Below are 16,777 nucleotides of genomic sequence, written 5' to 3'. Positions count from 1 at the left end.
AGAATAAGGGGCAGAAGTCTGGAGAATAAGGGGCAGAAGTCTGGAGAATAAGGGGCAGAAGTCTGGAGAATAAGGGGCAGAAGTCTGGCGAATAAGGGGCAGAAGTCTGGAGAATAAGGGGCAGAAGTCTGGAGAATAAGGGGCAGAAGTCTGGAGAATAAGGGGCAGGAATGTGGAGAATAAGGGGCAAGAGTCTGGAGAATAAGGGTCAGGAGTCTGGAGAATAAGGGACAGGAGTGTGGAGAATAAGGGGCAGGAGTCTGGAGAATAAGGGGCAGGAGTGTGGAGGATAAGGGGCAGGAGTGTGGAGGATAAGGGGCAGGAGTGTGGAGGATAAGGGGCAGGAGTCTGGAGGATAAGGGGCAGGAGTCTGGAGAATAAGAGGCAGAAGTCTGGAGAATAAGGGGCAGAAGTCTGGAGGATAAAGGGAAGGAGTCTGGAGAATAAGGGGCAGAAGTCTGGAGAATAAGGGGCAGGAGTCTGGAGAATAAGGGGCAGGAGTCTGGAGAATAAGGGGCAGGAGTCTGGAGAATAAGGGGCAGGAGTGTGGAGGAAAAGGGGCAGAAGTCTGGATGATAAGGGGCAGGAGTCTGGAGGATAAGGGGCAGGAGTCTGGAGGATAAGGGGCAGGAGTCTGGAGAATAAGAGGCAGAAGTTTGGAGAATAAGGCGCAGAAGTCTGGAGAATAAGGGGCAGAAGTCTGGAGAATAAGGGGCAGAAGTCTGGAGAATAACGGGCAGAAGTCTGGAGAATAACGGGCAGAAGTCTGGAGAATAAGGGGTCGCTGATTGGTCGTGACAATGATCGTGGGCGTTTTGCCACGACTAATCAGCGACTTGGTTTCCATGACAGACAGAGGACGCGACCAATGAATATCCGTGACAGACAGAAAGACAGACAGAAAAACGGAAGTGACCCTTAGACAATTATATAGTAGATATCACACTGAGGAGAAGGGCGGCCATATTACTATATATATTACTATATCACACTGAGGAGAGGGGCGGCCATATTACTATATATATTACTAAATCACACTGAGGAGAAGGGCGGCCATATTACTATATATATTACTATATCACACTGAGGAGAGGGGCGGCCATATTACTATATATATTACTATCATCACTGAGGAGAAGGGCGGCCATATTACTATATATATTACTATATCGCACTGAGGAGAATGGCGGCCATATTACTATATATATTACTAAATCACACTGAGGAGAAGGGCGGCCATATTACTATATATATTACTATATCACACTGAGGAGAAGGGCGGCCATATTACTATATATATTACTATATCGCACTGAGGAGAATGGCGGCCATATTACTATATATATTACTAAATCACACTGAGGAGAAGGGCGGCCATATTACTATATATATTACTATATCACACTGAGGAGAGGGGCGGCCATATTACTATATATATTACTATCATCACTGAGGAGAAGGGCGGCCATATTACTATATATATTACTATCATCACTGAGGAGAAGGGCGGCCATATTACTATATATATTACTATCATCACTGAGGAGAAGGGCGGCCATATTACTATATATATTACTATATCACACTGAGGAGAAGGGCGGCCATATTACTATATATATTACTAAATCACACTGAGGAGAAGGGCGGCCATATTACTATATATATTACTATATCACACTGAGGAGAAGGGCGGCCATATTACTATATATATTACTAAATCACACTGAGGAGAAGGGCGGCCATATTACTATATATATTACTATATCGCACTGAGGAGAATGGCGGCCATATTACTATATACATTACTAAATCACACTGAGGAGAAGGGCGGCCATATTACTATATACATTACTAAATCACACTGAGGAGAAGGGCGGCCATATTACTATATATATTACTATATCACACTGAGGAGAGGGGCGGCCATATTACTATATATATTACTATCATCACTGAGGAGAAGGGCGGCCATATTACTATATATATTACTATATCACACTGAGGAGAAGGGCGGCCATATTACTATATATATTACTAAATCACACTGAGGAGAAGGGCGGCCATATTACTATATATATTACTAAATCACACTGAGGAGAAGGGCGGCCATATTACTATATATATTACTATATCGCACTGAGGAGAATGGCGGCCATATTACTATATATATTACTAAATCACACTGAGGAGAAGGGCGGCCATATTACTATATATATTACTAAATCACACTGAGGAGAAGGGCGGCCATATTACTATATATATTACTAAATCACACTGAGGAGAAGGGCGGCCATATTACTATATATATTACTATATCACACTGAGGAGAGGGGCGGCCATATTACTATATATATTACTATCATCACTGAGGAGAAGGGCGGCCATATTACTATATATATTACTATATCACACTGAGGAGAAGGGCGGCCATATTACTATATATATTACTAAATCACACTGAGGAGAAGGGCGGCCATATTACTATATATATTACTATATCACACTGAGGAGAAGGGCGGCCATATTACTATATATATTACTATATCGCACTGAGGAGAATGGCGGCCATATTACTATATATATTACTAAATCACACTGAGGAGAAGGGCGGCCATATTACTATATATATTACTAAATCACACTGAGGAGAAGGGCGGCCATATTACTATATATATTACTAAATCACACTGAGGAGAAGGGCGGCCATATTACTATATATATTACTATATCGCACTGAGGAGAATGGCGGCCATATTACTATATATATTACTAAATCACACTGAGGAGAAGGGCGGCCATATTACTATATATATTACTAAATCACACTGAGGAGAAGGGCGGCCATATTACTATATATATTACTATATCGCACTGAGGAGAATGGCGGCCATATTACTATATATATTACTAAATCACACTGAGGAGAAGGGCGGCCATATTACTATATATATTACTAAATCACACTGAGGAGAAGGGCGGAAGGGATATATATATATCGGTCTTTCTGTCTGTCTGTCTGTCTAGGAAATCCTGCGTCTCTGATTGGTCGAGGCCGCCAGGCCTCGACCAATCAGCAACAGGCACAGTATCAACATAGAAATCCCGCGTCTCTGATTGGTCGAGGCCCCAGGCCTCGACCAATCAGCGACGGGCACAGCGACGATGATGTCATAAAGGACGTAGACATCCCGCGTCTCTGATTGGTCGAGGCCGGCAGGCCTCGACCAATCAGCAACGAGCACAGTATCGACGTAGATGTCATAATGGTTGCCATGGCGACGATGATGTCATAAAGGTTGCCTCGACCAATCAGCGACGGGCACAGTCTGCCGCGAATTCTGGAATCATCATTGTCCATATACTACGGGGACATGCATATTCTAGAACAGGGGTCCCCAACTCCAGTCCTCAAGGCCCACCAACATGTCATGTTTTCAGGATTTCCTTAGTCTTGCCCAGGTAATAATTGCATCACCTGTGCAATGCAAAGGAAATCATGAAAACATGACCTGTTGGTGGGCCTTGAGGACTGGAGTTGGGGACCCCTGTTCTAGAATACCCGATGCGTTAGAATCGGGCCACAATCTAGTATATAATATATAGATAAATAATAGATAGCTAATACATAGATAGAAAGATAATAGACAGGTAATGGATAATTATATAATAGATAGATAACAGATAGGATAGATAATAGATAGACAGATAGATACTGTAATAGATAGATAATGGATAACTCTATAATAGATAAAGTTATGGCCAAAAGTATTGACACCCCTGCAATTCTGTCAGATAATACTCCTTTTCTTCCTGAAAATGATTGCAAACACAAATTATTTGGTATTATTATCTTCATTTCATTTGTCTTAAATGAAAAAAACACAAAAAGAATTGTCCTAAAGCCAAATTGGATATAATTCCACACCAAACATAAAAAAGGGGGTGGACAAAAGTATTGGCACTGTTCGAAAAATCATGTGATGCTTCTCTAATTAGTGTAATTAACAGCACCTGTAACTTACCTGTGGCACCTGACAGGTGTTGGCAATAACTAAATCACACTTGCAGCCAGTTGACATGGATTAAAGTTGACTCAACCTCTGTCCTGTGTCCTTGTGTGCACCACATTGAGCATGGAGAAAAGAAAGAAGACCAAAGAACTGTCTGAGGACTTGAGAAACCAAATTGTGAGGAAGCATGAGCAATCTCAAGGCTACAAGTCCATCTCCAAAGACCTGAATGTTCCTGTGTCTACCGTGCGCAGTGTCATCAAGAAGTGTAAAGCCCATGGCACTGTGGCTAACCTCCCTAGATGTGGACGGAAAAGAAAAATTGACAAGAGATTTCAACGCAAGATTGTGCGGATGTTGGATAAAGAACCTCTACTAACATCCAAACAAGTTCAAGCTGCCCTGCAGTCCGAGGGTACAACAGTGTCAACCCGTATTATCCGTCGGCGTCTGAATGAAAAGGGACTGTATGGTAGGAGACCCAGGAAGACCCCACTTCTTACCCCGAGACATAAAAAACCCAGGCTGGAGTTTGCCAAAACTTACCTGAAAAAGCCTAAATTGTTTTGGAAGAATATTCTCTGGTCAGATGAGACAAAAGTAGAGCTTTTTGGGCAAAGGCATCAACACAGAGTTTACAGGAGAAAAAAAAGAGGCATTCAAAGAAAAGAACACGGTCCCTACAGTCAAACATGGCGGAGGTTCCCTGATGTTTTGGGGTTGCTTTGCTGCCTCTGGCACTGGACTGCTTGACCGTGTGCATGGCATTATGAAGTCTGAAGACTACCAACAAATTTTGCAGCATAATGTAGGGCCCAGTGTGAGAAAGCTGGGTCTCCCTCAGAGGTGATGGGTCTTCCAGCAGGACAATGACCCAAAACACACTTCAAAAAGCACTAGAAAATGGTTTGAGAGAAAGCACTGGAGACTTCTAAGGTGGCCAGCAATGAGTCCAGACCTGAATCCCATAGAACACCAGTGGAGAGATCTAAAAATGGCAGTTTGGAGAAGGCGCCTTCAAATATCAGGGACCTGGAGCAGTTTGCCAAAGAAGAATGGTCTAAAATTCCAGCAGAGCATTGTAAGAAACTCATTGATGGTTACCGGAAGCGGTTGGTCGCAGTTACAGTACAGACCAAAAGTTTGGACACACCTTCTCATTTAAAGATTTTTCTGTATTTTCATGACTATGAAAATTGTACATTCACACTGAAGGCATCAAAACTATGAATTAACACATGTGGAATTATACACTTAACAAAAAAGTGTGAAACAACTGAAATTATGTCTTATATTCTAGGTTCTTCAAAGTAGCCACCTTTTGCTTTGATGACTGCTTTGCACAATCTTGTATCATATTGTATCAATATTGTATCATACAATTATTAGGTTCTGTAGAAGGACGTAGATCTGGGGATTTATTATGATGGAATATAGGCTGAACTGGATGGACAAATGTCTTTTTTCGGCCTTACTATGTTACTGTTACTAATCTTGGCATTCTCTTGATGAGCTTCAAGAGGTAGTCACCAGGAATGGTTTTCACTTCACAGGTGTGCCCTGTCAGGTTTAATAAGTGGGATTTCTTGCCTTATAAATGGGGTTGGACCATCAGTTGTGTTGTGCAGAAGTCTGGTGGATACACAGCTGATAGTCCTACTGAATAGACTGTTAGAATTTGTATTATGGCAGGAAGAAAGCAGCCAAGTAAAGAAAAACGAGTGGCCATCATTACTTTAAGAAATGAAGGTCAGTTAGTCCGAAAAATTGGGAAAACGTTGAAAGTGTCCCCAAGTGCAGTGGCAAACACCATCAAGTGCCACAAAGAAACTGGCTCACATGAGGACCACCCAGGAAAGGAAGACCAAGAGTCACCTCTGCCTCTGAGGATAAGTTTATCCGAGTCACCAGCCTCAGAAATCGCAGGTTAACAGCAGCTCAGATTAGAGACCAAGTCAATGCCACACAGAGTTCTAGCAGCAGACACATCTCTACAACAACTGTTAAGAGGAGACTTTGCGCAGCAGGCCTTCATGGTAAAATAGCTGCTAGGAAACCAAACCAGAAGAGACTTTTTTGGGCTAAATAACACAAGGAATAGACATTAGACCAGTGGAAATCTGTGCTTTGGTCTGATGAGTCCAAATTTGAGATCTTTGGTTCCAACCACCGTGTCTTTGTGCGACGCAGAAAAGGTGAACGGATGGACTCTACATGCCTGGTTCCCACCGTGAAGCATGGAGGAGGAGGTGTGATGGTGTGGGGGGGCTTTGCTGGTGACACTGTTGGGGATTTATTCAAAATTGAAGGCATACTGAACCAGTGCTAAGCATCATGGGAACTCCTTCAATATTGTTGGAAGACCATTCCCGGTGACTACCTCTTGAAGCTCATCAACAGAATGCCAAGAGCGTGCAAAGCAGTCATCAAAGCAAAAGGTGGCTACTTTGAAGAACCTAGAATATAAGACATATTTTCAGTTGTTTCACACTTTTTTGTTAAGTATATAATTCCACATGTGTTAATTCATAGTTTTGATGCCTTCAGTGTCAATATACAATTTTCATAGACATGAAAATACGGAGAAATCTTTAAATGAGAAGGTGTGTCCAAACTTTTGGTCTGTACTGTATTTTGGCTAAAGCTTGTGCAACCAAGTATTAGGCTGAGGGTGCCAATACTTTTGTCTGGCCCATTTTTGGAGTTTTGTGTGAAATGATCAATGTTCTCCTTTTGTGTTTTTTCATTTAAGACAAATTAAATGAAGATAATAATAACAAAGAATTTGTGATTGCAATCATTTTCAGGAAGAAACTGAGTATTATCTGACAGAATTGCAGGGGTGTCAATACTTTTGGCCACAACTGTAGATAATAGATAGGTAATAGATACGGTAGATAGATAACAGGTAGACATCTAATTTCACAAAAGCAGGACACATCATAAGAAGTGTCACCTTTAGTGCCTTGTATGTAGACCTAATGTTACAGCTTTTAACCTAATAAATAAATGAAACAAAAACGAGGTGGGGTTGTCCCCCTCTCCGCAGCCTAAAAATACAAGTAAGCAGCCGACCCAGAAGTGGTGCATCACATTAGATGCACCAGTTATGGCGCTTTGCCTTCACTCTTTCCGACGTCTCTGATGAGCGGTGACATGAGTAACGTTACTGTTCTTCACAGTAGCCGGGTGTCTTGGAGCACGGCGTGAGTCAGGAGCAGCTGCTGACAAAGTCTATGGAGCCCCAGAGCGACTGTCCATAGACTGTGGACAACGGATTCGGTGAAACCCTAACCCTAGGACTTAATGTCTGTTAGACCCCTCTCTATTACTAACCTCAGTGGTTGATGTCTGATAGACCCCTCTCCATTACTGACCCCATGGCTTGATGTCTGATAGACCCCTCTCCATTACTAACCCCAGGGCTTGATGTCTGATAGACCCCTCTCCATTACTAATACCAGGGCTTGATGTCTGATAGACCCCTCTCCATTACTAACCCCAGGGCTTGGTGTCTGATAGATCCCTCTCCATTACTAACCCCAGGGCCTGATGTCTGATAGACCCCTCTCCATTACTAACCCCAGGGCTTGATGTCCGATAGACCCCTCTCCATTACTAACCCCAGGGCTTGATGTCTGATAGACCCCTCTCCATTACTGACCCCATGGCTTGATGTCTGATAGATCCCTCTCCATTACTGACCCCAGTGCTTGATGTCTGATAGACCCCTCTCCATTACTAACCCCAGGGCCTGATGTCTGATAGACCCCTCTCCATTACTAACCCCAGGGCCTGATGTCTGATAGACCCCTCTCCATTACTGACCCCAGGGCTTGATGTCTGATAGACCCCTCTCCATTACTAACCCCAGGGCTTGATGTCTGATAGACCCCTCTCCATTACTAACCCCAGGGCCTGATGTCTGATAGACCCCTCTCCATTACTAACCCCAGGGCCTGATGTCTGATAGACCCCTCTCCATTACTGACCCCAGGGCTTGATGTCTGATAGACCCCTCTCCATTACTAACCCCAGGGCTTGGTGTCTGATAGACCCCTCTCCATTACTGACCCCATGGCTTGATGTCTGATAGACCCCTCTCCATTACTGACCCCAGTGCTTGATGTCTGATAGACCCCTCTCTATTACTAACCCCAGGGCCTGATGTCTGATAGACCCCTCTCCATTACTAACCCCAGGGCCTGATGTCTGATAGACCCCTCTCCATTACTGACCCCAGGGCTTGATGTCTGATAGACCCCTCTCCATTACTAACCCCAGGGCTTGATGTCTGATAGACCCCTCTCCATTACTAACCCCAGGGCTTGATGTCTGATAGACCCCTCTCCATTACTAACCCCAGGGCCTGATGTCTGATAGACCCCTCTCCATTACTGACCCCAGGGCTTGATGTCTGATAGACCCCTCTCCATTACTGACCCCAGTGCTTGATGTCTGATAAACCCCTCTTTATTACTAACCCCATGGCTTGATGTCTGATAGACCCCTCTTTATTACTAACCCCATGGCTTGATGTCTGATAGACCCCTCTCTATTACTATCCCCATGGCTTGATGTCTGATAGATTCCTCTCTATTACTAACCCCATGACTTGATGTCTGATAGACCCCTCTCTATTACTATCCCCATGGCTTGATGTCTGATAGATTCCTCTCTATTACTAACCCCATGACTTGATGTCTGATAGACCACTATACATTACTAGCACCAGGGGTTGATGTCTGATAGATGCTTCTCCATTACTAACCCCAGGGCTTTGTCAGCTGTGTATTAAGACAATTCAACCCAAAGCCCCATTACCACTGCACTAGGGCATCGGGAAGAGCGAAAGCAAAGCGCCTGAATTGGCGCATCTCATGTGCGCATCTTCTGGGGTGGCTGTAGGCTTGCATTTTTAGCTAGGAAGGGCCCAATTACTAGGGACCTTACCAGCCTGATAATATCAGCCTGCAGCTGTCTGCTTTACCTTGGCTGGTTACCAAAAATAGGAGGGACCCACAGATCGTTTTTTTTCATTTATTTATCAGGTTAATACATGTACAGTAGCTACACACGCAAGTCACTGATTAAATATCATGAATATCTATCAATTTTATTATCATCATTACCTCGGTCAGTGCTGGTTTATAATTGGGAGTATGACGGTTAGTGATGGCATCTGTAGGAGGACCTCTGTCAATGATAGCCTATAGCTTGGAGGACTTTATGTGCTATTTTGATGAGAGTTGTGATAATTGGAAAGATTTTAATTTTCTGAATCCGCTTCTGGTTTCTCTAAGTAAATGTTAGCTGCGACACCCGACGGCTGGATTCTTGTAGTTTGTGGCCATCGCTGCGTTTCGCCCCCCTAGAGACAGCAGTACCGGATAAATCATGGGCAGACTCTTCATGGTATAATGGCATCTGGGCTATATCCAGTATAAACCATCAGACAGGAGGCAGCGAGGATTCTCTCCTGGCTTAGAAAGAGTTCCCAGATAATAATGCTCTGCCATCCCCCTGGGAACCAACATGTGGCCCTCGGGGGCCGGTCTGATTCTCACGCATTTAACCCGTCATAGACAGACAGTTCCCTTCCTCCCACACACCCAGCGACTTCCTCTGAGAACTGACACAGTAAATATCAATGTGACACACTGAGACGACACATCAGCAGTCACAGACACAAAGAGCTTGGCAGCAGCTCAGACTATAAAACAAGGAGAATTTGTTACATGGCTTTACTGTGGGAAAGACCAGATCCCCCCCAGAAGAATGTGCGCAGAACACCCAGCGAGACACAGGGTCACAGTGCCGAGGACCCCATTAATACACAGCCTCCCAATCCGCAGACATTCATTAACCACTGCAACCCCAGTATATAACCAGCTACCTCCCTGGTAGTGCCCTAGAGTCATATCTGATCTGCTCATCGTACTGCAACTCCCAGCAGATTTCACAGTGAGAGTTGGATTATTAGCAGGTAGGCAGAGAGATCATTTCCTGTGTGCCGTATTATAAAGCTTTATCTATGGACGACGCACAGCTCTACAACTTTCTAATAGATTTTAGGTTTATCATTTTCAGGATCTCTGCTTACAATCAAAGAACAGGCTCAAATTCCGAGGCAGAAAACCTGCAAGAAGCCAATAAATCTCATAGTTGGGGTTTAGTTACATTGTATCGGTCTGCGCTAAGAACCTGGGACTCCAGACAGATACATTGTAACTGCCTATAAGATCCGAGCAAAGTTTGTTTGCAACTTCTAAGGCCGGGTGCCCACGATCCGGAACTAGCAGCACTTTGGATGCCGCGCATGTTCGCTGAGTCCAAAGCACTGCCGTCTACTGAACGCAGGTAAATCCGCACGTGTTCGCTGAACCGCGCCGATTTACCGCATTCAATACATTCTATTGATGTAATTTCTGTTTCGGACACTCGCGTCTCCGCAAGAGAAGTTGACATGCTGCAGCCTAGAAAGATGTGCCGCATATCCGTCTCTGCGGGTGAGACGCTGGCATCTGGGGATGCGTACTAGAAATCCCATCCACTGTGCTGTAACATCTGGACGCAGCGGGTTTGACGCTGCAGTAATACGTCAAAACCGCAGCAATTCCTGATAGTGAGAACGTACCCTAAAGGGGTGGTCCAGTAAAAAGAAGTCATCACCTATCTGCAGAAGGTGACTGTTGATTGTGGGGTCCGACCGCTGGGACAAACACCAATAGGCAGCATAAAGAACTTTTATAATGGCGGTCTAGCTGCAGTGTGCAAGCTTGACCACTGCTCCATCCCATCTGAGGCTGCCAAGAGCGGAGCTCTGCTTTTCCAGCAGTCCCATGCAGGATTGATTGGTGGATGGGGGTGCACACTACATACTGTAATGGGGTAAGAGGGCTCCATGCTGCCAATCAGTGCAAGTCCCAGCGGTCTGACCACCACCATCAATCGTCACTGACAGAGATCATCAAATTACTGGACTGTCCCATCATACAAATGATGAGTCTTGTTTATAACAGCAGAGCATAATGAATGACTGCAGCGAAGCAGAAGAGACATCGAATGAGCAAAACCCAGCACTCGCCCCAGAGGCAACACTCACCCGCTCTTAGGGAGGACACCCTCATACACCAGGGACACTCACCCGCTCTTAGTGAGGACACCCTCATACACCAGGGACACTCACCCGCTCTTAGTGAGGACACCCTCATACACCAGGGACACTCACCCGCTCTTAGTGAGGACACCCTCATACACCAGGGACACTCACCCGCTCTTAGTGAGGACACCCTCATACACCAGGGACACTCACCCGCTCTTAGGGAGGACACCCTCATACACCAGGGACACTCACCCGCTCTTAGTGAGGACACCCTCATACACCAGGGACACTCACCCGCTCTTAGTGAGGACACCCTCATACACCAGGGACACTCACCCGCTCTTAGGGAGGACACCCTCATACACCAGGGACACTCACCCGCTCTTAGTGAGGACACCCTCATACACCAGGGACACTCACCCGCTCTTAGTGAGGACACCCTCATACACCAGGGACACTCACCCGCTCTTAGTGAGGACACCCTCATACACCAGGGACACTCACCCGCTCTTAGGGAGGACACCCTCATACACCAAGGACACTCACCCGCTCTTAGGGAGGACACCCTCATACACCAGGGACACTCACCCGCTCTTAGGGAGGACACCCTCATACACCAGGGACACTCACCCGCTCTTAGGGAGGACACCCTCATACACCAGGGACACTCACCCGCTCTTAGGGAGGACACCCTCATACACCAGGGACACTCACCCTCTCATATCAGGGACATCCTCATACACCAGGGACACTCACCCGCTCTTAGTGAGGACACCCTCATACACAAGGGACACTCACCCTCTCATATTAGGGACACCCTCATACACCAGGGACACTCACCCGCTCTTAGTGAGGACACCCTCATACACCAGGGACACTCACCCGCTCTTAGTGAGGATACCCTCATACACCAGGGACACTCACCCGCTCTTAGGGAGGACACCCTCATACACCAGGGACACTCACCCGCTCTTAGGGAGGACACCCTCATACACCAGGGACACTCACCCTCTCATATCAGGGACATCCTCATACACCAGGGACACTCACCCGCTCTTAGTGAGGACACCCTCATACACCAGGGACACTCACCCGCTCTTAGTGAGGACACCCTCATACACCAGGGACACTCACCCGCTCTTAGTGAGGACACCCTCATACACAAGGGACACTCACCCGCTCTTAGTGAGGACACCCTCATACACCAGGGACACTCACCCGCTCTTAGGGAGGACACCCTCATACACCAGGGACACTCACCCTCTCATATCAGGGACATCCTCATACACCAGGGACACTCACCCGCTCTTAGGGAGGACACCCTCATACACCAGGGACACTCACCCGCTCTTAGTGAGGACACCCTCATACACCAGGGACACTCACCCGCTCTTAGGGAGGACACCCTCATACACCAGGGACACTCACCCTCTCATATCAGGGACATCCTCATACACCAGGGACACTCACCCGCTCTTAGTGAGGACACCCTCATACACCAGGGACACTCACCCGCTCTTAGGGAGGACACCCTCATACACCAGGGACACTCACCCACTCTTAGGGAGGACACCCTCATACACCAGGGACACTCACCCGCTCTTAGGGAGGACACCCTCATACACCAGGGACACTCACCCGCTCTTAGTGAGGACACCCTCATACACAAGGGACACTCACCCTCTCATATTAGGGACACCCTCATACACCAGGGACACTCACCCGCTCTTAGTGAGGACACCCTCATACACCAGGGACACTTACCCGCTCTTAGGGAGGACACCCTCATACACCAGGGACACTCACCCTCTCATATCAGGGACATCCTCATACACCAGGGACACTCACCCGCTCTTAGGGAGGACACCCTCATACACCAGGGACACTCACCCTCTCATATCAGGGACATCCTCATACACCAGGGACACTCACCCGCTCTTAGTGAGGATACCCTCATACACCAGGGACACTCACCCGCTCTTAGGGAGGACACCCTCATACACCAGGGACACTCACCCGCTCTTAGGGAGGACACCCTCATACACCAGGGACACTCACCCTCTCATATCAGGGACATCCTCATACACCAGGGACACTCACCCGCTCTTAGGGAGGACACCCTCATACACCAGGGACACTCACCCGCTCTTAGTGAGGACACCCTCATACACCAGGGACACTCACCCGCTCTTAGTGAGGACACCCTCATACACAAGGGACACTCACCCGCTCTTAGTGAGGACACCCTCATACACCAGGGACACTCACCCGCTCTTAGGGAGGACACCCTCATACACCAGGGACACTCACCCTCTCATATCAGGGACATCCTCATACACCAGGGACACTCACCCGCTCTTAGGGAGGACACCCTCATACACCAGGGACACTCACCCGCTCTTAGTGAGGACACCCTCATACACCAGGGACACTCACCCGCTCTTAGGGAGGACACCCTCATACACCAGGGACACTCACCCTCTCATATCAGGGACATCCTCATACACCAGGGACACTCACCCGCTCTTAGTGAGGACACCCTCATACACCAGGGACACTCACCCGCTGTTAGTGAGGACACCCTCATACACCAGGGACACTCACCCGCTCTTAGTGAGGACACCCTCATCCACAAGGGACACTCACCCGCTCTTAGTGAGGACACCCTCATACACCAGGGACACTCACCCGCTCTTAGTGAGGACACCCTCATACACCAGGGACACTCACCCTCTCATATCAGGGACATCCTCATACACCAGGGACACTCACCCGCTCATGGCAGGGACACCCTAATGCACTAGGATCACTCACCCTCTCATATCAGGGACATCCTCATACACCAGGGACACTCACCCGCTCATGGCAGGGACATCCTCATACACCAGGGACACTCACCCGCTCATGGCAGGGACACCCTCATACACCAGGGATACTCACCCGCTCATGGCAGGGACACCCTCATACACCAGGGACACTCACCCGCTTATAGCAGGAACATCCTCATACACCAGGGACACTCACCCACTCATAGCAGGGACATACTCATACACCAGGGATACTCACCCACTCACAGCAGGGACACCATCATACACCAGGGACACTCATCCGCTCATGGCAGGGACACCCTCATACACCAGGGACACTCACCCACTCATAGCAGGGACATCCCATTACACCAGGGATACTCACCCACTCATAGCAGGGACACCCTCATACACCAGGGACACTCACCCACTCATAGCAGGGACACCCTCATACACCAGGGACACTCACCCGCTCATGGCAGGGACACCCTCATACACCAGGGACACTCAACCGATTATAGCAGGGACATCCCATTACACCAGGGATACTCACCCGCTCATGGCAGGGACACCCTCATACACCAGGGACACTCACCCACTCATAGCAGGGACATCCCATTACACCAGGGATACTCACCCGCTCATGGCAGGGACACCCTCATTCACCAGGGACACTCACCCACTCATAGCAGGGACATCCCATTACACCAGGGATACTCACCCACTCATAGCAGGGACACCCTCATACACCAGGGACACTCACCCACTCATAGCAGGGACATCCCATTACACCAGGGATACTCACCCACTCATAGCAGGGACACCCTCATACACCAGGGACACTCACCCACTCATAGCAGGGACACCCTCATACACCAGGGACACTCACCCGCTCATGGCAGGGACATCCCATTACACCAGGGATACTCACCCGCTCATGGCAGGGACACCCTCATACACCAGGGACACTCACCCACTCATAGCAGGGACATCCCATTACACCAGGGATACTCACCTGCTCATGGCAGGGACACCCTCATACACCAGGGACACTCACCCACTCATAGCAGGGACATCCCCTCATAGTAACGACACTGTCACACACCAGGGACATTCATTTATAATTACCTTCCTGAGCAAGTACAATGAACTTGGAGGACTTTATGACTTTTCCGTCAAGGGTCCATGTGATAGCCGGTGGTGGCTCTGAGGCAACCCGGCACTGTAAAACCAACTTTTCACCATCCACCAACTTGGCATCTTGTAAGACCTCAGAGAACACAGGAGGGGTCCCGGTCACACTCTCCAAAGTTGTTTTGTTCTCCACCTCTCCATCCACTACGGACACACAGTTCTGCTCCATCTTCACCTCCTTTGCTGCAAGTTTGGGTGTCTCCTCCACAGCTGCGGGCTTGGTAGCATCTTCTTTGCCCAGAGGCTTGGAGCCTTCTTCATTAGACGCAGATTTTACCGTCTCCTCTTTGGATGAGAGCTTCACCTTTTCCAGATTTAATGCTGGTTTGACGACTTCTTCTTTGACACTCACTTTCGCTTTTTCCTGGTTGAGCACAGGTTTAGCATTTTCCTCCTTGGTCAAGGGTTTAGCTTTTTCCTGGTTGAGCACAGGTTTAGCATTTTCCTCCTTGGTCAAGGGTTTAGCTTTTTCCTGGTTGGGCACAGGTTTAGCATTTTCCTCCTTGGTCAAGGGTTTAGCTTTTTCCTGGTTGAGCACAGGTTTAGCATTCTCCTCCTTGGTCAAGGGTTTAGCTTTTTCCTGGTTGACGGCCTGTTTAGCATTCTCCTCCTTGGTCAGGGGTTTCACCTTTTCCTGATTGACTGCTGGCTTATCATTTTCTTCCTTGATGGCAGGTTTAAGCTTCTCCTCCTTTACGGCAGGAGGTTTGGCTTTTTCATGGGTGAACAAAGACTTTGACTTCTCCTGATTAACCACTGGCTTTGCGTTTTCCTCCTTCACTGCAGGTTTTGGCTTCTCATCTTTGACCAGTGGCTTAAATTTTTCTTCTTTACTTAAGGGCTTTGCGTTTTCGTGGAGCTCAGTGCTGTTGGCATTTCCGTTCTCGGTTGGTACTTTCTTCTTATTCCCGAGCAGAGACCTGAAGTCGGGGGTGGCAGGTTTGGCTTGAACCTTTTCCACTTCTTGAGGTTTCGAGACAGGAGTCTTTTTGCCCAGTACTGATCGGAAATCCACCTGCTGCGGGCTGTTGACCTTGCGCTCATCCTCTGAAGAGGCCTTGGGTTTGACCTGTCGCTGAAGGTTGGCCCTGAAGTCCATTTGCTCCACCGAGACGACTTTAGGGATCTCCTCGGAAACAGTTCTAGTGGTCACTTTCTTTCCCAGCAGATTACGGAAGTCCAGCTGCTCAGCTTCTTGCTGTCGGAGTCTTTCCTCAGTATGTTCCTTCACCTCTACTCTTCTCTTGAGTACGCCACGGATGCTCTCTTGATTGTCAGCTCTTTGGCTCACTTCTCCAATATTTAGTGCATTGTCAGGGCCACATCCATCTCTTTCTGAAAAGCCCGGCTGCTCCCTTTGCCTAAGTATCAGCGAGAGGAAAGAGAAAGAGGCACTTAGGGAGGATTCGCTCTGGAACCAAACAAGTCCTAGGGGAGGAGAATCTGCGGAGAAGGAACTGAGTCCATCACTTTATTGCATCGCTGATGACTTCAGTATCCTTATAAGGAAAACAGCCAAAAAAAAGATCCCCCAGCCCCACTTTCTGGCTGTGTCCGGAGGGTCACATTTGGGGGATTAGAGGCTCATAGGTCTGGGAGGGAAGAGAATTAGCTGAGCAAAAAATAGCATCCGCCGGTCCTGAGAACCCCGCGGTGACTTA

General features: G+C 47.7%; 1 protein-coding gene across 3 annotated transcripts in view; it reads right to left on the bottom strand.

Moving 5' to 3' along the window:
- Positions 1-16,777, bottom strand: part of MYLK (myosin light chain kinase) — a 208,256-nt gene that overhangs the window by 123,534 nt on the left and 67,945 nt on the right. For 2 of the 3 annotated variants that reach the window (XM_069732600.1, XM_069732601.1), the window contains exon 7: positions 15,051-16,477. In XM_069732600.1, coding sequence (XP_069588701.1) covers positions 15,051-16,477 — 1,427 coding nt within the window. Of the gene's footprint in view, positions 1-15,050; position 16,777 lie in introns of those variants that run through there. The other variant, XM_069732602.1, reaches the window with a different exon arrangement.

Source organism: Ranitomeya imitator, chromosome 7 (genome assembly GCF_032444005.1).
Source record: "Ranitomeya imitator isolate aRanImi1 chromosome 7, aRanImi1.pri, whole genome shotgun sequence".
Classification (NCBI taxonomy): domain Eukaryota; kingdom Metazoa; phylum Chordata; class Amphibia; order Anura; family Dendrobatidae; genus Ranitomeya; species Ranitomeya imitator.
Note: the sequence above shows the minus strand (reverse complement) of the source record. Positions and strands in the feature narration are given on the sequence as shown.